The sequence below is a fragment of the Notechis scutatus genome, chromosome 2, assembly GCF_049901735.1.
Source record: "Notechis scutatus isolate UNSWTSFEM ecotype Mainland chromosome 2, rNotScu1.2, whole genome shotgun sequence".
In the NCBI taxonomy this organism is placed as follows: Eukaryota; Metazoa; Chordata; class Lepidosauria; order Squamata; family Elapidae; genus Notechis; species Notechis scutatus.
Genome location: NC_142010.1, coordinates 47,415,425 through 47,442,687, shown reverse-complemented (window position 1 = coordinate 47,442,687; position 27,263 = coordinate 47,415,425). Strand labels below are relative to the sequence as shown.

The window sequence follows — 27,263 nt, the reverse complement described above, 5'->3', positions numbered from 1 at the left end:
GCAACCCCCCTCTCTTTGCCTCCCTCCCTCCCTCTCCCTCTCCTGTAATGTTTGAACCTGGACTCATCTCAGAGATACATTTGCTAGCAGATTTAGGACTGATTCAAATAATATTTTCTCTGTGTGCAAAGCATATTTCATTTGTAGGATCTGCTGCCCAAGAGATCCTGATGGCCACCACAATTACTTTAAAAGTAGGCTAGAAAAAAAGAAAAGAAAGGATAGCCTTTCAAATGTTGTTGGCTATTAGAATGTTTGAGTCTGAAAGGATCACAAAACAACAATTGTAAGATCACCAAGGAGAAGCAGGTATTTTTACATATTGCCTTGAAGCTGCCAAGAAGATAAGAACAACCTGGTTAGATCAGTCCAAAATCTACAGTACATAGTTTAGCATTTTGTTCCTAGTCAATTTTATATAGAAGCACAAAAGCAGGAAAACTCAAATGAGAACAGTTCCCCACCACCAATTTTTCTCTTAATACCAGACTTTTATTTCCCAAAAAGTTTTTTTATTTTTAACAACAAACATAAACATAAAACAACAAATAAAACCTTCTTTCAATTGTACAGTGTGTCAGTTGGTACATATTTCTTGTGCACAATATCTATAGTCTTTTCCTCTTAAATTTACATTCATATTGCATTAATCAACTTTCCATATAATATTATATTATTATTACATCATTGTTAGACTTTAATTTCAAATCCACATTATCCTTTAGAGCAAATCTCAGTTCTTATTAATTTTAATTCATATTATAATTAATTCCAAAATAATCAATTGTAACACATCATTGCTGTTGTATTATACTTCAATTTCCTACTTTTCTATCTAACCATTGGTAAAATAAATCCCATATCTTATAGTACTCTTTTTCTTCTTGCTCTCTAATTGCTAATGTTAATCTACTCATTTCTGCACATTCCATTATTTTCTTTATCACCTCCTCTATTGGAATTTTCTAATTTTTCCAATTTTGAGCAAATACAATTCTAGCTGCAGTTAAAACATTAATAATCAAGTATGTCAATTCTCTGTTGTAAAATTCCGGTAAAATTCCCAATAAAAATGTCTCTGGTTTCTTAATACCAGATTTTTAAATGCCTTATTCAGCAAACCATTATTAAGTACATCATGGCTTGGTGTAATATGATTTATAGTAACCTCTGGTTTAATGAATTTTGGATTACACACTGTTTCAAGATGAGGTTCCCATTTTTGAGAGACATCTTGAGTGTGATATTTTTAACTGAAAAAGATTAGAATAAAGATCTGGGAAAAGCTAGGACAAAAACTAAATTTAACATAAATTAGCAAATGAAAAATTATTCTCCTGGTATCTGACAATTACCTCATTTTATCACAATTTACTAACAATGTTTGCAGGAGATTGGAAACTATGTACAACCTCACAAACTGTGTACCCCAGCTTAGTAAAACCATCTACAAGTAAAAAAGGGATGTATACAAACGTTTCCATGATTCCTCACTTGCTAGTCTAGAATAGAATACTTTATTGGCCAAGTGCGATTGGACACACAAGGAATTTGTCTTGGTGTAAATACTCTCAGTATACATAAATAAAAGGTACATTTGTTAAAAATCAAGAATCATAATGTACAACACTTAATGATAGTCATAGGGTACAATCAAATCATACTAGGAAACAGTCAATATATATCGTAAGGATACAAGCAACAAAGTTACAGTCCTACAATCACAGGTGGGAGGGGATGGGTGATAAGGAGTGATGAGAAGATTAATAGTAATAGTAGTGCAGACTTTGTAAATAGTTGAACAGTGTTGAGGGAAGTATTTGTTTAGCAGAGTGATGGCTTTCAGGGAAAAACTGTTCTTGTGTCTAGTTGTTCTGGTGTGCAGTACTCTATAGCGTCATTTTGAGGGAAGGAGTTGAAACAGTTTATGTCCGGGATGTGAGGGGTCTGTAAATACTTTCACAGCCCTCTTTTTGACTCGTGCAGTATACAGGTTCTCAATTGAAGGCAGGTGGGTAGTAATTGTTTTTTCTGCAGTCCTAATTATCCTCTGAAGTCTGTGTTTGTCCTGTTGGGTTGCAGAACCAAACCAGACAGTTATAGAGGTGCAGATATAGACTCAATAATTCCTCTGTAGAACTGTATTAGCAGCTCCTTGGGCAGTTTGAGCTTTCTGAGTTGGCGCAGAAAGAACATTCTTTGTTGTGTTTTTTTGATGATGTTTTTGATGTTAGGTGTCCATTTTAGGTCATGTGATATAGTAGAACCTAGAAATGTGAAGGTCTCTACTATTGATACTGTGTTGTCTAGTATTGTAAGAGGTGGTAGTGTGGGAGGGTTTCTCCTAAAGTCTACCACCATTTCTACGGTTTTGAGTGTGTTCAGTTCCAGATTGTTCCGGTTACACCACGAGGCAAGTTGTATAACCTCCTGTCTGTATGCAGATTCATCGTTGTCTCAAATGAGACCAATCACTGTTGTGTCATCACCAAAGGTCAGTATTTTAACAGATGGATAGTGTGAGATGCAGTCATTTGTATATAGGGAGAAGTGGAGATAGCACACAGCCTTGGGGGGGCCCTGTGCTGATTGTACAGGTATTGAATGTGATTCTGCCTAGCTTCACCAGCTGCTTCCTGTCTGTTAGGAAGCTTATGATCCACTTACAAGTGTGTTCAGGTACCGCTAGTTGGTTTAATTTACTTAGAAGAGTGTCTGGAATGATGATATTGAATGCTGAACTGAAGTCTACAAGGAAGACCCTTGCATAGGTATTTGGAGATTCAAGGTGTTGTAGGATGTAATGTAGAGCCATGTTAACAGCATCATCTGTCGATCTATTTGCTTGGTATGCAAACTGCCTGGGATCTAACAGCGGATCTGTGATGATTTTCAGGTGGGACAGCACAAGTCTTTCAAAGATTTTCATAACTACAGATGTTAGAGCAACTGGTCTGTAGTCATTCAGTTCCTTGATGGAGGGCTTCTTTGGCACTGGGATGATGGTAGAAGGTTTGAAGCAGGAAGGAACATAGCACATCTCTAGTGATCTATTGAAGATCTGGGTGAAGATGGGGGGCCAATTGGTCAGCACAGACTTTTAAGCAAGGAGTTATCTTGTCTGGCCCTGGTGCTTTTCCTGGCTTCTGTCTGTGTAATAGATCTTGCACTTCTTTTTCTGTGATCACCAGAGGTTGTGAGCCCAATGGATTGGGGCCAATTGTAGGAGGCTTGGCTGTTTTTGATGTGTTTGAGATGTGGGTTGTGGAGATAGGTGGCTGTAGTTTCTTTTCAAGCCTGCAGTAAAACATACAAGAACATTATTGAGAAAACTTCTCAAAGAAGAGAATGTTCATGTCTGTTGCTTGCTAAATGTTTCAGTGTCCCAACTATGAGATATCTATGGAATTGGCAGTGTCGGAAGCAGCATTTTAGGGGTTCTATTATAAATCAACCTGGTTTAGTAATTTCTATGGGCAGTATCTCTACAGGGTTTGAGGTAGATTTTCTCAGTCTTACTTATAGGCCTCCAGAGATTGAGCCATGAGCGCATTCATTAAGCTAGAAATCTCTTCCTGCTGCTGGCCTTCCAGATATTGTTCAACTTCAGTTTGCACCAGCTATAGCCAGCATAGCAATGGTGATGGATGAGCACCAGCTGCCCATCCATGCTTTAGAGAATCAAAAGAAACGTAATTAATTAGTTATTACTTAGTCCTGTTAAGCTGCTGTCTTTGAAATCTAAAAATTATATTGGCTTACAGTCCAGGGACAATTTAACTAGATGCCTGGTATATCTGTACACACACACACACACACACACAAGTTCAAACCGAAAACGATTGTAGTAAGAAGGAAGGATTATCATTACCAATATTGTAAGGAGTAAGGTAGAGGTGTTCAATTATTACACTAAGCAGAGTTCATCAAACAGTACCTAGTGCAATCCTTTGAGTGCTACCTTTGTAACCTTAGGCTAAACTCTTTGTAAAACCAGAAATAATTAATGCGCTGGGCCCATTTCCAAGGCAGATGAATCTTTATGTTGACCTGTAAACAATTGCAGTTTGAATTAAACAATAACTATTGATAGCTTAGAATAATGATTTGAGAAAGCTGCTTATACTTACCCATGGAAACAACTGCCTTGAGTCAAATCAATTAACTGGAAATTCCTAAGTTAAAAAAATATGGTTTTTTAAAAAATAATTTGAGAATGATTAGTGACCTGCTTTCACCACAGAAGCATGCCAATGTGTGGTCTTTGGAAAAATATTCATGTGGTGCAAATGCTTTTAATCAGGGTCTTTTCAACTAAAAGCCTTCTTTTTGTGATAACTGAGGGCGCAGTACTTTTTAAGTTGGCCTGGTAATAATGTAATTCCTACAGTGAAGTTCATTTTTGTTTAATATTTCCACATTGACTCCAATTTTTCTCCCACCTCTCCATTGCAATAAAGAGAGAAAAAGGAAGAGCAAAACCAGGGAAAGTTTTTTTGGGGGGGGGCCACCCAGACATTTCCTCCTCAATTAAATTTGTTCGTTCAGTTCTTGGTTGGTGATAATTTCAATTATTCTTTTTGGCTGAAGTGCCTCAAGTACTAAATTGCATATTATTGTATATTTGTTTTCATCTTTTTCACAACAGTTGGATTATTTGGAGATATTTTTCTTATAGTGTTGAAAAGAATCTTGTTTGTTAGATATTTTATCCCTTTTCAGCAGAGTTTTCAAATATTTGGAAGTCAATATGCAGATAAAATACCCAGTAAAATAATAAAAATGAAAAGTGAATATCCAATTAGTTTATCATAGTAACAAATAATTTAATGTGCATCAATATGATTTAATTTAATTGTATACAGAAATATATTAGCATTTTGATGGCTCTGATAAAAAGACATCATTGTACTGGAGGTATGTAGCTAAGGGACTTCATTTAATAAATTCTAATCTAATGTTTAAATATATTCTACATGTTCTAAATAATAAAAAGAGATAAAAAAGGTTTCTCAATCAAAATTCCATTTTGTTTTTAATTTTATTTTTTTCATCACATTTGGTAGATGTGGAAGTCAAACTGAAAGATATTCTCTCTCTCTCTCTCTCTCTCTCTCTCTCTCTCTCTCTCTCTATATATATATATATATATATATATATATATATATATATATATATATATATATACACACACACACTCACACACACTCACACACACACAAAGATACAAGCAAATTGAAGGAGCCCCTATGGGATTCACCACTGTCACCCGTCATTGCAAACCTGTTTATGGAAGAATTCGAATCCAGAGCCCTGGCTAATGCCACCCACAAACCCAAACTATGGTTAAGATACATCAATGACACATTTGTGATTTGGCCCCATGGAAAAGAAAACCTAAACAATTTCCTAACACACTTAAACAGCACACACCCCAAAATCAAGTTCACCATGGAAACGGAAACAAACAAACAACTACCATTCCTAGACGTACTAATCTACAAAAAACAGATGGCACACTAGGACACACCGTATACCAGAAGAAAACACACACCAACCGCTACCTCAACGCCCAATCCCACCATCACCCAGCACAGATAAACTCCGTGGCCAAAACACTAATTGCTAGAACCAAACGCCTGGCAGACAAGACACACATAAAGACTGAACTATGCACCCTGACTAAAGTACTGACAGCCATCGGCTTCCACAAAAGCAAAATCACCGGCTTGATCCACAAAAACACACTGAGACATAATGGAGACCTAGAAGATGAACAGACCTATGGAACAACTGTCCTGCCCTACATAAGAGGTACTACAGACAAAATCAGTAAGATACTACACAGGCATCACATCAAGACTGCCTTCAAAACAGACAGAAAAATAGCAGCCATCCCAAAGATAAAATTGACCTGGAAAACCAAGGCATATATGAAATCCCCTGTGCATCATGCCCAGCCACATACATTGGACAGACCAATAGAAGAATAAGTACCCGCCTGGATGAACACAAAAATGCAGTAAAAACGCTGGAACACACTTCCTCACTAGTCCAACACAAGCCACAGGTCATAGCATCGACTTCAATGGCACCAAAACCCTAGCCACTATAGAAAACTCCAGCCACAGAATTATCAGAGAAGCCATAGAGATTGAAAAAAGACCTGAAAGCATGAATAGAAGAGATGATTCCACCAGACTTGTCAATCATTTGGAAGCCTGCACTCACAAACAAAAGAATCTCCACACCACAAGCCAGGCAAACACCTGAGCACAAATAGACTCCCCTGATACCTCCAGCTCAAACACACCCCAACCAGGCACCCAGATGAAACCTAGCTTCCTAATAAATGATAGCCATCCATTTACTCAGAGCCAAGCTGCACTAAAAGCTTCCAATACAGGAAACACAATGTTGCCAGCCAATCAAGACACAAAAAAAGCCACAAAACAGACAGAAGATATTAGAAACACCAATCAAGAAGAACACAGCAAACTCCAAGACCAATAAACACAGACCAAGACTCCCAACCAATCAGGATGAAGAAAAAACCATTCTGGCACAGCAGTAGGCTGGCCCCAAATTTAAAACAGAAACAACTGTAAAAGTCTGACTCACAGACGAACACAATAAAGAAGCCTGATGATGGCAGATGAGATTCTGCCGAAACGTTGCTACAACTTTAAAAGCACAACTATAATGACGTGGGAAAATACCCGAACAAAGCTGAATACCATTCATGTAAGTATCCGTGAAAACTTAAGAAAAGATAGATAGATAGATAGATAGATAGATAGACAGATAGATAGATAGACAGATAGATAGATAGATAGATCCTTTTTTTCCTTTCATAATTTAAGCCTTCCAGAGTCTTAATGCCTAACATAATTACATTCTACTTGAGCCTTTTATAATAAAGCAAAACAAAACCCCCAACAGTAAATTATGCTGTTAGAATTGGGCACTATCTTAGAGCCCTCTGGATAGAAAACAATAATGGGGCCAAGCAATGGCCCAAGGTTGGCCAGCATCTCTTTTTTGAAACACAGAGATACATATAAGAATTAGGCTAAATAATCTTACCTGAAGAAAGCCTGTTTGGTGTAGTAGTTAAGGCATTCTAGTCCCACCTTAGGCATGAAGGCAGCTGGGTGACTTTGGGTAAGTCACTCCGTCACTCAGTCTCAGACTGAGGAAGAGAAGATAATACAAAACCACTTCTGTAATCTTGCCAGGATAACTGCAGGGACTTGTCAAGACAGTCGCCAGGAATAATACGGTAATAATAATAATAAAAAAAACTTGACTCAGAGGCACAGAAAAAAAAACATCTTACCTTATTACTCATTACTGCATTTATACTCCCATCTTTCCTCTGGGTATTGAAATTGCCCACTCTCTTACCATCTTTTCCCACAATCTCCACCTGAGGGGTAGGCTATGCTGAAAGAGGGTAACTCTTTACTTGGCCCAAGTTATGTGACTGAGGGGGGATTTAAAAATTGTTTCTCCCTAGTCCTAGTTCTCCACCAGAACCCCTACATCAGCGATGGCTAACCTTTTCCATGTTGTGTGCCAAAAGTGCGCCCACGGGCCTGCACCCATGATGCAGTGCGACTCCCCCCTCCCCCTACATGCATACCCCCCACACTGCATGCCTCTGTACATGCACACACATATTCCACATGTACATCTCCCCCCATGCATGCATGGCAGATACCCAACAATCAGTTGGCTGGCAGTGGGGGGTGCGCACATGTGCAGTGGGACTCTTCCAGACGACCTCTCACGTGGCGGCAGAAGTGGTTCTGCGTGCCACTTCCAGCACGCGTGCCATAGGTTCACCATCACGGCCCTACATCATACTCTTCGCACAGAATTCAAACCATATTTTATTGTATAAGAGCTCACTGAGGTAACAATATACTCTCATGAGGATTTTTAAAAATATGGACTTAAACATGGATCTTAAGGTTCATATTAGAATATTATAGCACTGTTAACTACTTTTGTTTAATAAAACAAAGGCTATTAATATTCTGCATCACCCAAGAATGATCATAATTATTACTACTTTACTAGTCAGCTCATTATGTGCTGCCAATTTTAAAACATATTATCTTGTACACATTTGTTGCCCAGTGTTAACTTTTATATATATAAAAGTGTGTGTGTGTGCCCTCTTTTATTTCAATACAGACTTCATGGTAGAATTTGTTAGTTTATGGGATATTTCAGAGGCCTCAAGAGCCTAATGTTTTAGATAAGAGTTGAATTCAAGGGTTTGTCCCTTTCTTCTACTGGATTCAGTTATAGCCCTACAATGCATTCATATTTGAGGGAATGTCCCAGATCATATCCAGTCCCAGATCATAAAGTTGAGATTTTATTTTGGTTCTTCCTAATAAACTGGGTTGTATTGCTTCACTTTCTGCAATAGCCATCTCCCAATGAGAAATTCTTTCAGCTTAGTCTACCTGCATCATGATTGTGAAGAGCATGACTACAGTACCATTGAACTGATGGATGCACCATTCACTTATTGCTCAAGTTATGTGGAAGGTTGCTCACCAATGTTCATGAGATTCATTGTCTCTTTGCATCAAGCTAACCTGGTAAAATCAGTTATTATGGAACATCCAAGTCATAGTTCTTTCTGTCCATGAACATCTATGAACCTTGAGGAGCAAAGGAAATTCAAAGTCTCTGTCTTTCTTCTTGTAGTTCAATAACTCACCACATGGGGCAGATCCCTGGAGCTGTTGACAGTATTGACACTATTTCTGCCCACCATCGTTTGGGCAGTGGGAGCATTCCTTGCTTGCACTGTTCAATGAATGTTTTGCCCCCAAACAGAAGTTTGCAAAACTGTAATGTAGTTACAAGACAAGAGTGCCTTCCACCCTATATTTTCTGATCTTGATTTCAGCTTCAACTTTCTCAGGATCCCATGCTCCAAACCAACCGAATACCTTTGAAACTGAACTCTAAAGAATTGGGCATGGGCACCTAGTTGTGGAATACTTGTTCTTCTCAAAGGACACATCTATACTCATTCTGTAAATCACATACACAATGCTAACAGGGTTAACAGATGCCTCCTATTTCACTGATTGATGAACCACAAGGACTGATGGCAAGGAGAGAAATCAAACAAGGATTTTGATTTGTTTATTTGGACCCTATCTTATTATTTTTATAAATAACATGAGGAGGCAAACATAACCAACACACCCTCCTCCTCCTGTTTTACCCACAACAGCAACAGTGAGGTGGATTGGACTAAGAGTGTGTGATTGGCCCAAAGTCACCCAGCTGGCTTTCATGGCTAAGCTGGAACATAAACACACAGTCTCCTGCTTTTTAGCTTGGTGCTGTAACCACTAGACCAACTGGCTCTGAGATTTTCATGTGAAATGAGAGACGATACATTTCATGCCTACAGGCAACTCATCCTCTGACCCATTCAGGCTTTTGGGTAGACTAGAGTTGTTGCGTTTGAAAAACGTTTTAGTTGATCAGATATTAATGACAATTTCGCAAATTGTAGAACCGACTTTGGCATTGAAAACATTTACCGGGGCTGAATGCTGCAGTGGGTCTACATTCCAGGTGAAACCTGTGACTCTAAATTCCTTTTTCGTATTGCTGTTACAGAGAGCCAGTTTGGTGCAAGGCACCAGCCTAGAACAGGGGTCTCCAACCTGGGAGTTGAAGTCCACAAGTCTTAAAAGTTGCTAAGGTTGGAGACCCCAAATCTAGAAAATGGAAGAACGTGAGTTCTATTCCCACCCTTAGGTATGAAGCCAGCTTGGGTGACCTTGGGCCAGTCACTCAGTCTCAACCCTAGGAAGAAGGCAGCAATGGCAAACCACTTCCAAAGAACCTCACCAAGAAAAAAAAACACTGTAGTGACTTATCCAGGCAGTCTCCAGGAGCAACTCTAACTCAAGGCATCAAAATAGTAAATACTAATAACACATGCTATTAATAAGTTAAATGTTGCCTGTGATTGTTCTGCCTTTCAACGAACAGCCTTCCTAACCAGCCTTTCAATCTTACAACAACTACCCGAAGAGAAAGCATTGGCTAAGAAGTAGCCTTTTGCCAAATAGATTAGAAAGCAGCAATAACCGAAACGCTGAGCATTCTTTTAGGGTCCAGCTGTCCACTCATGTGACCAAGCCAGGAAAGAAGAGTACAGTATTGAAAGCTGGGGTAAACATTGGAAGGCACGAAGGTGAGTTACAGGCATTGTAAACAACGCGAAGGAGCAACCCTGGATTTACAGGCACCCGCACCCTTTCTCATTCCATGCTAAATAAACATCACGATTCTTTTCGGGCCGGGTCGAGTCGAGCGGAAAGCAGAAAAGGAGGACGAAAAGCCTCCAGCAAGGCTAGACCAGAGACGCCATCTCGTGCCAAGGGCCTCGTGCTTCCAACTCTTCCCCTCCGAGGGGGAGTCAAGAGGTCGGGCGAAGTCGCGTTCCTGTCTCACTCGCAGAAGAAAGAAAGTCCCTTCTGAGCTCCCTAATCCTCCCCCGCCCTCCCTTTGCTTAATGAGGACGAGGGGAAAGTTTCCCGCCTCCTGGCACATGCTGGAGCCTTTGGCTCCCCTTTCCCGCTTCCCGACGGCGGCGGGGGCTTAGCCAGGCAGTTGTTCCCACCTCCTCGTGCCTGGCAGCCCCTCTCCGCCCCTCGCAGCTCTCCGGGCCGCCTGCCAGCCGAGGCTTCCCGCCCTCCCTGCGAGCTTGTGTCTCCGCCGAGCTGAGGGAAACTGGCCCCTCCTTTTACCCACGTCGACCCCTCCCTCTCTGCCTCCTCCCTCCACCCGCCACTCCCCCCGCCAAAGCTGAAGCGGAGCTGGTGTTTTTCCACTCACCAGGATGGGTGATGCTCAGCGCTCGCTCACTAGAGAACAGACACGAGAGGTCAGGAAGAAAGCGCTTATAAATTACCGTTTCTTCCTCCCCATTGCTGTTAGTCTGCCTTGCCGCTCACGCCGAAGCACATAAGGACGGAGGCAGAAACTGCCAAGACGCTGGACAGCTACCTGGACAGAAAAGAGCAGCTGCTATAGGTACCCAAGGCGGGTTTTCGGTCTTTTGGAAGGGGAGAGAAAGCGAGCCCGACCACCGTCGCTTCGCCTTCTCGCCCTTCTTTCGGGCAACCAGGAACAAAGCAAGGCATGTGAGACGACCCCTTCCCCCCCCCCCCACACCTCGTGTCTTTGTTATTTCCTCCTGTCCAGCACCAGAAGTGGGGTGGGGTGGGGGGAGAAACCTCCATCAGGGAATGGTGCTTCCCCCCCACCCCACCCTTCTTTGTGCCGGGTTCCCAAAACGAGCCTTCCCTCCATTGCCCGCCTTTGCTTCCTCGCGCCTGCCTTTCGCTCCGCACTTTCCCCGCGCCTTGTCTCCGAGCGATTTCCCCCTTTTTCTCCCCCTTTATTAGAGCATGGCGGTTGCCTTTTGTCTGCGTTTGATAAAGTGTGCGGGCACGAACACCTTTCTGGTGAAGCCGAGGGCTTTTTTCCACCCTCTCGGCTGGGTTCTTTCCTCATCGTCCCCGGCGGTCAACCTCCGCTACCTTACGTGCACTTTGGAATACACACACACACACACACACACACACACCGAGATCCACAGGGAGGGTTGAAGTGGCATTAGCCACTTGTGTGGCAACGTTTTCCGTCTGATTTTTGTCGTTCGTGCGGTGGGGAGGGCTTTTTTTCCACTCTGTCCTCTCTTCCTCCTCCCTTTACATCTGCGAGTAAGTACTCGCCTCTTCCCCTCCGTCGTCCTCCCCGTGCTTCTTCCTCCGCACGACGTGCGATTGAATTCTATCGAAGCACGCGGGCTCGCCTTAAAAACGCACACACACACACACACAAAGCGAGGCAACAGACGGCAATTAGAAAATTCGAACGCGAGCATTTGTTACCGCCGCGGCTGCAGGCGCATCTTTTAATAGCTCTCTTGCGAATTCGTTCATTCATTATTATTATTTTTTTCTGGAGAGGAGAAGCACCTAAAAGAACCACCCTGGGTATTCTTAGAAACTTTGCTGGCATGAACTGAATCTCGGACGTGCTTCGGGGTAAATAAAAGTGATCCTGAATTTGCCTCGTTTGTTCTGGAATCAGAAGCCAGCCTTCACAAGGGGGTGAAATACTCGTTCGTATTTAACCAGGTTAACGAAAGGGAAGTGGGCCGACTTTTCGAAAGGGCATCGCCTAAATTTCCGTATTAAGAACCTAAAGAGGAAGCAGCTTTCGCATGTCTGGCTTGGATCGGCAGATGGCATGTTGGGCACGTTGTCGTTTTTCCTCTTTATACCTTTTGCTTAACTGGAGATCATTACCTATCGAACTCGTTTTTGGAATAAGGAAAACAAAAACTGGAGCTAATGGTCGGGAATGTTTGGGTTGTTTTTTTTAAAGGTATTACTGTTGTAGTAATACTACACCCTTGGGAAGAAAACTCAGTAGAACTTCCAAATCATTACTTTGGAGATTGCTGGGGTTTTTTGCATATCAAAATAAAATAAAAATGGTGAGGTAGGTGTGTCATTGAAAAAAAAAAAAAAAAGCCGTTTTGCTGATAATGGCTTTTGTAATCTGGAGTTGTGGCTTGCTAACATTCTGTAATCTTTTAAAATGGTGTTTCACATAAACCAGGTTACACACACACACGCACACACAGTCTCATGTATAATGTTTAATTTTAGGGGGGAAACCCTACACATTATTCTAGGTCAAATCTTTGTGTCCTTGGGACATGGCTGTGTGTGTGTGTGTGTGTGTATATATATATATAGCTTTGTATTTGCATTTGAGTGGGTAAAATTATCCCTATAGAAGAACTCAAAGGAGTGTTGGAAATGTTTATCTGTAGAGATTGCTTGGAGGTTTGATATATTACAACAGAAAAAAATATGTTTACATCATATTTGAGATGAGAGGGTCATATACTATGATAACGCTGTCACTTGCTTACGTGCTAAAAGTGAAAGCGTCGTTAATATTAGCAGCAGTAAACACATTTTGTCTGCTTTCCATATTTGATTATTCTTTTATCTGCCTAAAGTATTGCTTAAAAAAAAAACTTGGCTGTCTCTTCAAGTTTTCCATGACTCTTCCAGTCATAATCTATTCTGGCCCCCAAGGTCTCCCTTTTTCATTTTCCTTTATCACCTTCTTCTGCTGTAATTTATCACTCCGAAGTGATATTTATCAGCCTTCAAAATCCCCTCTAATATTTGACATCCTATCCTGTAGGGGGGGCAGCAGTATGAATAAGGCAAAGATATTGTTATATTTTACTACTGTACAATAACACACAGAAAGAATAAAGAAAAATATTTTGTGTGTTGATCCTGAAATATATCATGGCATGTTCTAGTAAGGCACTTAAGATAAATCTAGCTTGAGAAAGCACTTTGTTTTATGGATGCAAATGCATGTGTTTTAGAGTTGGCATAATGAACATTATATTTATGCACTCCTGGAATGGAGATTTAGGAAGTAAACAAATTATTAGAAATACTAGTTTATGAGTTGATCATGAGTTTGGTATTCATGATGAATTTTTAAAAATATACTTAAGGGTAACATATTTTTGTCCCACTCTTATGTTAGAATAGAATATATCCATTTTTTAGCTCACTCCTCCTCTTTTTTATGTAGGAGAAGAATGAGCTTGAAGTAGGAGTGGCTAAATAATATGGTTTTAATAATAGCATCTCTGAACATAACTAACCTAATGTTCAGGGCAAAGTTCACAATGCAGAGAAACTGTATGATTTGATATTTTCACTTTTAGTGGAGTTTCATATTTATTAAAATGAAGTTGGAAAGATTATCAGTGGGATCAGAAAAGGAGTATAGCAGAATTAGATGTTTATCCCTTTTCTGTCATACCATTCTTCATTATATAAGGTGTTGACGTTTGCCCTTTGGGTAGTTGTCAGAGCAAAGTATGCAAATACTTTTATGACAATTTTCTTCCTCTTTATAAGGCAATTAAAAGTGTCATAATGTTAGGTAAAATACTAAAATACACTTTGTTTCATGCTCAGCAATATTGTAAAGCTTAGTACTTATGCCACAGCTTGCCTGAGTACTGAGAATTTGTAGCACTTTTGAATAGGAGCTTGTTGGAATAGCTATTGAATGTAACTAAAGCCATGTCAGACTAGCATTTTCTATATTGTGTGTCTGCTGCTAGGTTATTGGCAGAATCATTCTTAGGCACCGGAAGTAGGGTATATTTCAGTGAATATGCCACAATTATCTTCTACCATTTCACTCTGTTTGTGTTTGTGGGATACAGTTGAAGTTGGAGTTAAGTGCAACTAAAGTACACTAAGCTAAGAGGGCTTGTTTAGAACAGTCCTGTGTCAATTTTAAACTTGACTAAACACAATCATATACACACACGGCTATTAGATCATTCTAGTCTGAAAATCTTATAGGTTAATTGGATTTAAAGAAATTAGAATTATTTTCTTCTTCTGTAACACATCATTACCCTTATTTGTCTGAGTATCTATTAAAATAGTCCATATTCAAAGGATATCCATGACTTTTATCCTCTGTGTATGGCATACTACCTTTTGAAAACAGGTGGCCAGTCCAATTAAGATAGAATATTCTGGCTATCTTGCTGATTGGGTGTTTATAACTTTATGGTGAGTTAATTGAGCCAGATATTGCAAAATCATGTAGCACATATCTAGGATTGTATGTTTCGTTTTTGTTTTTTTTAGGAAGTGAACATTCAGGTATTTTGTTACTTACCCAAAATAAACTCAGATTTCACATATTCTCCTGTATCTCAAATAAAAAAAAACAACAATGAGAAAGACAGAAGAAAGGAGAGGAAGGCAGTTTTAGGAGATAAGGGGAAGTAAAAACCTAGGATCAGAGTCCAAAGCCTTAGTAGCAATAGCACTTAGACTTATATACTGCTTCACAGGGCTTTACAGCCCTCTCTAAGTAGTTTACAGAGTTAGCATATTGCCCCCCAATGATCTGGGTCCTCATTTTATTGACCTCAGGATGCAAGGCTGAATCAACCTTGAGCGGGTGAACCACGAACTGCCAAACTGCTGGCAGCCGGTGATCAGCAGAAGTAGCCTGCAGTACTGCATTCTAACCACTGTGCTACCTTGGCTCTCTACCATAGATTAAACAAGTAGACCAGATGTGAAATTTAATACATGCATCATAGCTACTAACTATTATTCATTTCTTGACTGTCAGGTGAAATTATTTCTCCACACTTTAAGTGTGAACAAATTCTCCCATTATAAGTAAGAAAAAAAGGATTACTAAATAATTATTTCTAATTTGACTACTAATTAATAGAATCAAAGTGACTAATTGCTACTTCAAGGAATAATGAGAACTAGACTGTGTAAAGCTACTTCTGTGCTGCAAGTGCCATAAATAGGTAATAATATTTATTTCTTGTTTTTCTACTTTAAAAAAACACTTAAAGCAACTCAGTATTATGTGCTATGAAGTTGGTGTCAACTTTTAGCAACTATAGATTTTATGATGGTCTCTCCCTGGTTTGTTTCAGGTCTTCCAATGGCATGCCCACCACTACTATAACTGTCCTAGGTTGGGGATAATTACCATAGAGATAATCTATCTACGGTTAGAGTTGACATCCACTTATAGCACATAATCTATCAATACAATAAATCACAGTAGGAATGCATGGACATCCACTAGGGCAGGGCTGTCAAACTCCAGGCCCATGGCCTGGATGCATCACGCGCTGGCCATGCCCCCATCTGGTTTAGCAAAGGGGGAAAATCCCAATACATCACATGATGAGTTTGACACCCCTGCACTAGGGGGTGGGAGAACAAGCGATGAAATGTGTATGATGACATCTAAACATAAACCACTTGACTTACAACTGTGTGTTCAGTGCCAGGTTGCTAGCACAAAAGGGCAAGATTTGTTTTATGACATCATGCACATTATCATTTCCACTATTGTGATTACTTGGGTGCCTGTGTTAAATATGTGCTTGACTCTGCCTACCCTATTAGTTTTGGTTGGAAAGGAGCAGCAAAATCGGGCCCTGGATTTGGGGATAATATGCCTGAGAAAGATATTCCCGCCCTGAATTTAGAAAAGTACTCTAGTCTTTTCCTGAATTGCTTACCACCAGGCTTGAGATTTTAAAGTCCTTCCTGGCATGGATCCAGGTTACCTGAGGAACCATCTCACCCTAATGGGACTTGCCTGCCCCATCCACACTGGCAGGAGGGGCACCCTGCGGATCCCATTAGTCAAAGAATTTCTGCTGGTGGGGTCCAGGAGAAGGATCTTCTGTGCCAGTGGCTCCTGCCCTTTGGGGGAATATTACCTCCTGAGGTGAGATCAGCTCCCATCCTTCTGACCTTCAGCAAGAGCCTCAAGACCTGGTTCTGCCAGATGGCCTGGGAGTCCCACTGGGGGAGCATCCCACTGGAGGCGGTTGATTAATTCAAAGCTAATCCCACAACCCCTCCCTCCTGCCCCCAGATCCGACTCTCCCCTTCCCCATCCTGTGTCTATTTTATTTTGATGATATTGTCATAGGGTTAGGAATATTTATTGTTGATTATTTTGAAGGTTTTTTTTTAATGATGTAAGCTGCCCAGAGTTTCTTCAAAGCAAAATGGGCAGCAAATAAATTCAATCAATCAAGAAAACGAGGGCAAGATAATAGTTTGGCTTGGGAATCTTAAGCCTTGCCAAGAAGAGTTACACGCCAATGCGCCATGGTTTCTATTTAGAACCAGATTGCTTGCGGGTGGAAAAAAAATCAATGTGTTTGTGACATCAGCAACCATTATACCAATCCCAGCCCTTGAATCAGAATTCTCTGTACTCTTAAAGAATGGCACAAAGAAACCTGAGACAATGCCTGCTGATGTCACTATGTACTTCTTTTTACTCTCTTATCTCATGCTGTGTTAGAAGAAGATAATAAGAAGGGAAGAGTTAGAGGAAAGAAGAGAAGAAGAAGGCAGGAGCATGAACTTTGGATAAAACCATAGGTCAAAGGCAAGGAACGTAACTCAAAGGGTTGAAGAAAGGGGAGTGAAGTGGAAAAACAACTGGAACAGAAAATACAGGGCTGGCTCATTTACTCAGATAGTTCAATTATAGCTATAGTCATCATTCTTCATAATATTGGCATAACATTTATGGCAGTTACTCAGCCAAAAACAGGAAGCACAGCGTTTTCATTCCTTGGAGGTGATCAGAGACATAAAGGCTTCGTTCACAATTCTCCCAAGTGCTGCTTAGCTTTTAGAAAATACAAGTAAAAGAGTTAGGTCTATTGACCACTACACAAATTTAGAGTTAATTACTTCTGTTCATTATGCCAAGTTGTTCACGGTTCTTGAACTAGGAGCATTGTAGAAATGAACCATCTATTCCTATAATAAAGGTAGCATGGGAAGGATCTTTAGATCATGATTGGGATTATTCATATAAGAAGCTTACACTTTCCTTTAGCTTGTGTACATGTATATATCCTCAACGAACAATTATGAAACATCCAGGGTTATCTTGTAAAAATTCTGTTACAATATCGGCAGTGCATTTATTACACTTCATTTATTTGTTCTCTCAGTCATAGGCATAGTCTTAATATTGTGAATTAGCTCAGAGATTTATTTAGGGTGTGTCAAATTTTTCAACTTTCAATTTCCAAACATTAGGGGTTGCTCAAAAGTTGTGTCATGCCTTGGGGATTGTAAAGATATTTTGGTTACTGTTTATATTATTTAGATGTGTTTGGTAAGTAACTACATATCACAACTTTTTAACATGTTTGTTTCAGTATGTATAAGTAAGTTATGATTTCAACTCACATTTGAGCTCATGAATAAACTTTATACCTATCCATTGATCATATATAACTAGCTTCATAGCTGCCAGATTTATTGAGTAGTTGTTTGTTAATAGGGCATAAGTAGTTAGAAATAATTCTAGGCTAGATTATAATGCAAAGGGAACAACATAAAGTGATAGTAATAATGTTCATGTAGCACCTCTTGATAGTTCAAGTTTTGGTCAATTTTATTCTTGCTATTATGGACTGCTGCTGAATTTTATTCTTTAACATACATATTTGTGCCAGAAATAAGCAATAAGCATCGTGTTAAATAAAATTGGAAACTCTTGTAATGATGACAAGATACATGATTCTCTTAAGTAACTTGTAAGTATACAAGGTAGGAATTTTATCTTTTTGGTTATCCATTGTTTGCAACTTGAATTGACAGTTTTATGAGAAGAGAACTACAGTTTCAACTACTTTTGGTTTAAATTATTTTTAATTTATAATTAAATTATTTTGTTTCTTAATTTATTTTCCTTTGGTATGATATCCTATGTGGTAAATATTAAATGGCATTTGGAGAAACAGAAAGATTTGAAAGCAGTACTGTGGTATGCTCATTTAAAATATATACAGGACATCAGCTTCACATAAAATTTAAAGTAGTATATTGACTGAAAAATTCTGAGAATCACAACCGTGACTCATCTTGAAGGCATAGTTTATAGGAAATGGAAATGGAAATGAAGGACAACAAATTTGTTGTTCTTTCAGTATCCTTGTAGCATAACATTATTCAGTGGTTTATCTAGGTATAGGTAATCCTTGATGTATGACTTTAACGGAACCTACCCATAATGGTCATAAGTTGTGACAGTTATAAAGCTAGTTAGTCATGTGATTGACCCAACTCTACGATCTTTTTTGTGTTGGTCGTGAAGAGACCACAGTTATTAAGCAAATCCATGATCATTAAGTGAACGATGCAATTGTTAAGCAAACCACTAGTTTGCTATGAGTATGATTATGATTTTGCCGAAAACTAGAAGTGGTAGTTTTCAGCAAAAGAGTCATAAAATGTGGTTGTGTGACTATGAGACACACTGGGAATAGTTTAAAAGTGATAGGAACAGATAGGAGCAGTGTTTAGAAATATAGGATTTTGTACCTGCTGTCCTTATACTTTCTCAACGATCATGGGCTTTGGAAGCCATCCTGGAAAAGGTAGACTCATACGTAAGTAACAGAACTATGGAATGTAAGAGATCAAAGTAAAAAATATTTTATTAGCCTACAGAATTCTTGAGAAATAAATATATGTAAACTTTGAAAGCAATCTCTTATGCTAGTCTCTGTCTTTCAGGTAAACTTTTAATTTTTCTGTCTTAATCCTCTAGAATTGGTAATGTAGGAGAGGTCGAATTGAAGAGGTATTCATTCGACAGACCAAACAGGAGGATAATTTATTCAAATTGGACCCCTGACAAGAGATTGAAACCTTTATTCATAGATCCCAGTAAACCAGAAAGAAGCTGTAAATATCTTAGCGTTTAATTTTTAAGTAATACTGGTAGTCCTCAACTTACAATTGAGCCCAAAATTTTATCTTACTAAGTGAGACAGATGTTAAGTGAATTTCCCCCCATTTTATGACCTTTCTTGCCACAGTTGTTAAGTGAATCACTGCAGTTCATAAGTGAATCTAGTTCCCCCACTGACTTTGCTTGTCAGAAGGTCGCAAAAAGAGACCATAAAATCATGTTACCAGGAGGATGCTGCAACGGTTAAAAGTGTGAAAAATGGTCATGTCACTTTTTTCAGTGCTGTTGTCTTTGAATGGTCACTAAATGAACTGTTGTAACTTGAGGACTATCTGTACTTGAGCAGGGGATAAAAGCCAAACTCTGTACCTGCAGTCAGACAGATGGTGCTATGAAAAAACTCTTTTAACACTAAAGAGGCTCTATCAGTCCACTATCAGTCACAAATCGATACTCCTAAATGAAATGGATGAATTAACCTGGAATAAGATAGCTTCCTGTATTCTAATCTTTCCATTCTAGAAAAAAGCTTGTAAAAATAAAGAAAACAAGGGAACAAAGTCTTCTATCATGTTAGGTAGTACAGTATTGGAAATAATGTTCACTCACAGATTTCACCTTGAAATCAATTTAATTTTGAAGCAGCTTTTCAGAATTTCATGCTGGCATATTACATTAACGTAGGACATTAGTGAAAAATATGGCATTACAGCCTGTAGCTCTAACTGTTCCTTAAACTGTTTCTCACTTATGCCCAAAGGATCTTCATTTGTTTTCCCCACATTTGCATCATTTTTCTTTGCTTTGCTTTGTTTTGTTTTGCTTTGCTTTGCTTTGCGTTGCGTTGCGTTGCTTTGGCCTTTTCTGTTTTGTTTTGTTTTGTTTTGTTCTGTTTTGTTTTATTTTTATTTTTTTCTTTTTCTGAAACAGGAAGAGAAAATCCTTTCTGGAGATACACCTCTTCATGTAAGTGTTTTTTATGCTTGTTAATAAAAACATTGTAATATAGGCTTAAATATTCAGAATCCAGATCATCATCTTCTCATAGAAAGATAACAGAATAGAATAGAATAGAATAGAATACTGTGAGCATTTGCACCAAAACAAATTCCTTGTGTGTCCAGTCACACTTGGCCAATAAAGAATTCTATTCTATTCTATAATAAAATCCATATCCCCAACATACACACCCATGATATGCAGCTGAAACAGTATTTTCAGATCTCAGATAAGGATTAGAACATGTTGCCTAGTCAAAGTCCAGTCATTTTCATGCCTTTGTACCTAGACTGAATCATAATCAGAAAGTAGGTGCAAATCACTCATAACTTGCACATAATTTCCACAACATTTTTACGTCTGTAGATAACCAGCTTACCATACCTCGCATTAACAAGTGGGTGTATGTGTTTCTTGCCTAAAATTACAATCCTGTGTGCCCCATTTATTTGTTTGGAGGGCCCAGTAAACTCTGAACCAACATGATAAGGTTGTGCTGAAATGCTAAACATACTTACTTCAGTAGAACTTAATTCTTAACAAACTTTCTCAAGATTGCACTACAAGTCATTATTCAGTAGTAATAGAACAAGCCAGCATAGAATTTCCTACTTCCAATCTTTGGCTAAGATATACTTTGTTTTTTTAGGTTCTGCTCTATTTGCAAGATTCCTTATATGGATAAGACTTCAAGTAATACTCCACAGCTCCTTCTATAATTTACTGTGTTATATGAATATATATATATATATATCAACATTTAGCAGCCTCCCTAAATAGATACACCCAGTAAACTATACTCAGCCTGTTGATTCACAGTTAACAGGCACCATAACATAGCTTAACATCTGGCAAGCTGAAGGTAGGACTTCATGATGTGTAAACAGGTAATGTTTTCACCACAAGGTTGTGCTAGAGAGCGGTTCAGTGGCTTATTTTGCATTGCACCTAGAGAAAACAAAACACCAAGCTGTGGTAAACATATATTTATTTAAGGCAATTTATCTTGATCTTCAGATGAAAAAGCTCCCCAAATGACCCTATCGATAAACAGAACAGGCTGTCTTTGATTTGTGGCTTGGAATATAAAAGATATGACACAAAAATCAATGTGGGATACCAGAAAGGAGTTAACACGCTTGTTTGCCAGTTTTGGCTTACTTGTACATTTTGACAGGTTGTGAAGCGTTTTCTTCATGGGAGCCTATATATGTGTAGGTGAACCCATGGTATTTTGTCCTTCCCCATGAACAATTTAATATGTTCATATACTTATTGGGAATCCGTTTTGCATTCAAACTTAAAAGCCATGTATTTGGAAATGGATCATATGTACTTCAATCATGGAAAGATTTCTCGTTTAAGTTTAAATATTTTCCTTTGATAAAGGTAAATTGGCTTTGGAAACAAAAATTATGACAGCAATTGTGGTATAGATGCTCTTGTTTTATATCATATTCTGTATGTGCACCATGCCTCACATAATGGCAAGCTCAGAAACAATTTTGTTGCTTTTCATTTTCTTTAATTAATTCATTAGCAAGTTTGGTAACATACATTTCCATAACAAATCATTCAAAACGCTTCTCAGTAACATGGTTCTTTGCTTTTGTGGAGCTAAAATTTTACTTGACTTAAGAATAAAAGCAACTTGTAGAGTGCACACTTATGTTTAATTATCACTGTGCTGGCTACTACCAGTTTTGCAGAAAGGTATTTTCAAACTTCCTTCAACCTGGCAGTTTGTTTGGGTTTTGGAGATTCATGCAATGGGAGAAGTAGTAAGGGAGGGCTTTCTCCTTTTGCAGGAGCTTTCATCTTTTTTATATTATTGATTACGCATTTGTTGTTCATAATGATAAAATGTCCGTACAATGTATTCTCTAGGTATTATACAAAATAAAATTTTATAATACAAAAATGGGGTTTTCTTCCCTAGCTCTGCTCTGTCATACCATGGATTAAATGTACACCTAGTCCACTGTTAGCCAAACTACAGAACTGGATGACAGAAGCTGTTTTGTGCCCTTGTTTACTGCTCTGGTTTTCCATCTACTGCCATTTTCTGGAATATGCAGAGGCAACTTCTGCCTTCATTTGACACCATTTCAAGGGAGTTTCCACACAGAGGTAGTGTGCATAGCACTAGTGTGTAGTGCGCAAAGCAACCACTAAACTATTAGTGATAGTACTGAACCGAAGGGAGGAAGGGAGGGGTTAAAAGCCAAAATAGTGTATCTCTACCATTTTATACCATTTCCCTTAATATGAGTGAGAGGAATGTTTTTTTCTCAACAGCACTGGCCTCATGATATAAATTTAAAAAGTAATTTTGCTCCCTATCATTAAGTTTTTAATGAAAGTGTTGGCACTTACAAATGAAGGAACACAGGGGGAGAGTTTCTGTATTTGTTCATTTTGTTTCATTGGCTTGTGGAATGATGTAAAAAGGCTCTTGTACAAATCCACTGGTTTTTGAACAGACTGCAATGGAGAAATGAGCTCTCCTATAATTCAGATCTAACTTTGTCAGTCTGGATAATAGACTTTGCAAAGCTGAGAAAGGAGGAGGAGAGGACTGTATATGCCAAGTTCTGTACCCAAAGCCTTTGGTACATAGCAATTCTCACGGAGCCAGTACATTATTAGGACTGTTTCTTACATCTTGGTGGAAGAAAAGTGTCCTCTCTCCTTCGAGATAGGCTAGTCACAATTCCTAGGTGGTCTGGAAAGTGAACTGGCTGATTTTCTTAGTAACCTTAGTAAGAATTTTAGAATGTAGATAATTAACATCAGCAGTGTGCACAATCTATTCTTGTACGGTGGATAGGGTGTTTGCACAGACAAATTTTCTTGAATTTAACTTGGATTTGCTTCCTTAGATCACACTGCCATTAAAGAAGTATGGAAAGGGCAAATCCAACGTAACTGAGCACAATAGTTTTTTGGTTTTTTTTAAACTTCCTCCTCTCACCTGCCTGGAACACATACTCTTTAATTAGACTAATTTAGAGTAGGCTGAGAAAGAGAATATTTATCCAAAGGAAGCAGTGATAAATCCATTTCATATGCCTTATATTTACTGACATCAACATAATAAGACTAGGTCAGCAAATTCAAGGAAATCAGTTGCAAAGTTAAAATAGAAACTTAGTCCCTTGGTCCATGTTGGATGTCTTGATGTACTGACTCAGACTGGGCATGACTTCTTCCAATTATTACTATGATTCAGAGGCAGAGTTTTAAAATTATTTTATAAGAGACAAATGAAATCCTCATAGGGCCTGCTCTCAGATGGAAGGGTATTATATAGAAGTATGCCAAGTAACAAAGCTGGCAGGAAAAAGAAAAGTTGTAGTCTACTTTTCTGCTTTCTATGAGGCCCTTGAGAGATGCTGAAATATTGTGCTGGCTTTTCTTAATATCTTTTATACACATACACACTCTCGACCACAAACCTGGGACTTAAAAGGCTTTTATATTTTCACATGCTTACTTCCTTCAAAACACCTTGGAAATTATCATTATAGAAGATGGAAACTTCAGTTTTAGGGATATTTATTTATTTATTTGTATTTGTCTCATTTATATGGTCCATTCACAAGCAAGTGATTCTGGGTGATGTACAACAAAACTACTGTGAAAGGCAGTACATGTCTAGCAGACACATATGTTGCTCAGCCCATTCCTTTCTTTAGGATCTTCAGTTTAGCAGGCAGAATAGAGTAGCAGCTTTCAAATATTTGCAAGTTGTAGTGCGATAGTTTAAAAATTTCTAGAATTTTTTTACTCAAATATAGCCCTGTTCCTTATTACTAGAGTTTTGATCAAAAGTCTAGTAATAAAGAACAGGGCTATATTTGAGTAAAAAAAATTTTTTTTTGCACTTAGTCTCTCATGAAAACCCATCCTCATGGAACTGTAGGATTCTGTGGAATATATGTTTAGCCCTGGAGTAGGTCATCTTTATTTTTAAAAAGAGTCATAGTACAGTATCCTTGAACCCAACATCCCAAATGGCACATTTTTAAAACTCATCTGCAGACCTACAAGGGTTCTCTAATCTCCAAGGCAGGATGCCTTGGATATGTAGAGGTTACATAAGCCAAAAGACCCAGTTTAGCTAACAAATCATGGAAGAGAGCTATCACAAGCAAGTCTCAAGTGTTAAGTCCATATCAGCCTATTATGTTGAAATGGATATGCATTAATATATTAATATAATTTACTACATCTCACCTATTTGCATTTAGATACACATGTTAGAAGCACATCTCATTTCATTGAAAGCAATGCAGGGCAGATATATTCTACATACACATCTGTTATTGTTAATAACAATAATGGGTGAATAAGAAGTAATGCATCAGCAAACAAAAAAACAGTATAAAGACTCAATTTATGCAACCCATGTATGGATAATCTTTGGACTGAAAACAATACAGTACATCAAAATTACTGCTGTGGTACCTTGCGTTAATGAAATGTCAATGGTTAGTTCTGTATATGTGCACAACCCATATAGGGTAATATTTCACATAGATATTCCTGCTCATAGTCTCTTCAATATAAATGATTTAGTTCTTTGGCTCCTTTTTAACTGCTATCACATACATTTTTAAGCAAGGAATAAATGACTTTGGAAAACTACACAGGGATGTTGTCAACTTTTAGGCTTGTTAAAATGTTTATGTTTCATAAAATATCTTGAGAAAATATAGAGCTTATGTTATTTTATTTATTTATTAAACTTAAATGCTGCCATTTCCACTATCAAAGTGACTCTGGGCATTTTGTTTTGTAATAATTAATTTTAAGAAAGCTCTGTATCCCTATTAATCTTCAATTGGGTCCATGTATACTGAAGCCTTTAGCTCCTGACAGAAGTAGCGTCCTCAGGATTGCATTTTTATAAGGAAAGACTCATCAGAGTTAGTTCTGGAGTGCAGTATCTCTTAAGGTGCAACTCCATAGGGAGGAAATTGATTGCTCATTGTCATCACCAATATTATTTTTAATTGCAATGCTCAGAAGGATCCATCTTTCTGTGTTCATTTGCTGCAACCAATACTACCAACATTCATTACTTTCTATCAGTGTCTTACCCTATGGAGGAACCAGCCCTGCCAATCCACATTGAGGAGGGGATAGACGTTCTGACTGGTGAGTGCAGCTAAGGTGGGGTGCTTGTGAAATTCGGGGGGGGTGGGGGGTGGAGGCATGCTGATGCAGAAAGCTTGAGACCTTGCTTGTGTTATGTATTTGGGTAATTTAGGAATGTTTTCCATAAACATTTTAAGTAGTTTTTGTGTTTTTCCAAAATGTGCTATATTGGCAGGACCAGTTCTCAGCTCTTAGAAATGTTCCACCATAATCACACTACACACTGATCTGTCATTATCTACCTTTGCAGGCTCTCATAATTTTACTGTGTGTATAAAGAATATAGCCATTTTTGCTATTCAAATGTACAGATACAGGGTGCAATAAAAAGTCCTTCAGGCAAATGACTATTTCGATTTAAAATTGACTAACTTGTTTTGAATTGCTTGCTCACAATTCTTAAAAACATATTTGCATGAGAACGTATTTTTCTTGGGCAAAGAAGAAGAAATTAGAAACTTTTTTGTTGTCTTTTTTGAGGAATTAACATTAACCCACCCACCCCCAATTTTTTTAAACAAGTACAAAAATGAAGATACAACTCTATGAAGATTCGATTTATCCAAGCAAGCAAATATATCCACTGCTAGAAGGATCTAGTGTAGCCAAGAAAACATTTGGAAGACATCTTTTGCAACATGTATTAATATGCAGATACAACCAGATCTGTGGGTATCAGAACTGTTAGCACAAAGTTGGTGCAATACATCTCTTTTCCACCCTCAGTTCTATCTAAAACTGTCATCAAGAACCTACTGTTCTTGTTCTAGAACAAACTTAACTCGATTGTTCTGAATTCCACAATTAAAAACATAGCATTTTTCTTTTGGTAAATGGCCTATTTCATTATTTAGAGATTAATCAATATTTAGTTACCTATATTTTAATCCAGACACCAGTTCGAAGTATTTCATAGGATACACTATTAATGAAAGATGGGAGTTTGTTTCTGATAATCTGCCTAATTATTTTATGCTTTGTTTTTTTAATTTCCTGCCAAAATTAATGCTTATAAATGATTTTTAAAGTAGAAAGTACTCTTTCAGTCCATCTAGTTTTTGTGGTGGAATAATCATTGAGCACAATTGCAACTATTATCTTTAGCTCTGTGATAAAAGTGTGAATTACTCAGAAATTTATTTCTATGCACGGGATTATTTTACAAATTATTTTAGGATCTGAGGCTTAGAATATAGAATTTCATATGAGCAGACTGTGTGACACTTAATTAGCTTAATAATGAAATTACAGTCTTTATCCTTTCTTCATAAGAAAGCATCTTTGATATTTCTTACAGATTTCTATATGTGAACTGTAGGAAATCTGGAAGATTTTAGTTCATGAGATAGTTACATTTGATATATATTTCATACTTCTTTTCTATATTGTTTTGGTATTACTTGTTTTAGTATTTTTCATTCCTGTTAGAAGCTAGTTTTACAGTAATCATATAATTTTTCCAGATTTATTTTTCCTATAAGAATACGATCAAAATATGCATACTTTTCCTTTTAAATGTGAATTGATAGTACTTTGGCTTGCTGGAAAGCAACAGGAAACCCCACAAAAACTGTGTTTATTTCACATAACTGTCTGTCTCCTATTCCTCTTCTGCCTTTCTTTCAAGCTCTATATTATGTAAGAAAATTGGTTTATTTGTATGCGCATAAAATATTAGTGTCTAAGATTTTAATTCC

The 27,263-nt window shown here is 38.2% G+C and overlaps 2 protein-coding genes across 7 annotated transcripts in view; one reads left to right on the top strand and one right to left on the bottom strand.

Annotated features, from left to right (window-relative positions):
• Positions 1-475: 475 nt before the first annotated feature.
• On the bottom strand, positions 476-10,769 carry LOC148132012 (uncharacterized). Its single transcript, XM_087954666.1, has 4 exons — positions 8,741-10,769; positions 7,087-7,192; positions 4,131-4,175; positions 476-3,297 (listed from the first exon to the last, which is right to left on the bottom strand). Exons 2-4 carry the CDS (start codon positions 7,140-7,142, stop codon positions 3,051-3,053), a joined length of 348 nt encoding a protein of 115 aa, XP_087810792.1. The 5' UTR covers positions 7,143-7,192; positions 8,741-10,769; the 3' UTR covers positions 476-3,050.
• Positions 10,770-10,881: 112 nt separating this feature from the next.
• Positions 10,882-27,263, top strand: part of SLC6A6 (solute carrier family 6 member 6) — a 50,788-nt gene continuing 34,406 nt past the window's right edge. The window contains exons 1-3 of one of the 6 annotated variants that reach the window (XM_026678360.2): positions 10,882-11,085; positions 20,335-20,370; positions 25,501-25,566. In XM_026678360.2, coding sequence (XP_026534145.1) covers positions 25,512-25,566 — 55 coding nt within the window. In that variant the 5' untranslated portion in view covers positions 10,882-11,085; positions 20,335-20,370; positions 25,501-25,511. Of the gene's footprint in view, positions 11,192-20,334; positions 20,371-25,500; positions 25,567-27,263 lie in introns of all 6 variants that reach the window. The other 5 variants (XM_087954663.1, XM_026678367.2, XM_087954664.1 and 2 more) reach the window with 5 other exon arrangements.

Bases quoted from the DNA above. Each gene is read 5' to 3' on its own strand.
- LOC148132012 (XM_087954666.1), bottom strand. From the start codon at position 7,142: ATGCCTAAGGTGGGACTAGAATGCCTTAACTACTACACCAAACAGGCT. The intron at 4,176-7,086 runs GTAAGATTATTT...TTTTTAACTTAG, and splicing joins ACCAAACAGGCTTTCTTCAG to GAATTTCCAGTTAATTGATT. The intron at 3,298-4,130 runs GTAAGTATAAGC...GTTTTACTGCAG, and splicing joins CAAGGCAGTTGTTTCCATGG to GCTTGAAAAGAAACTACAGC.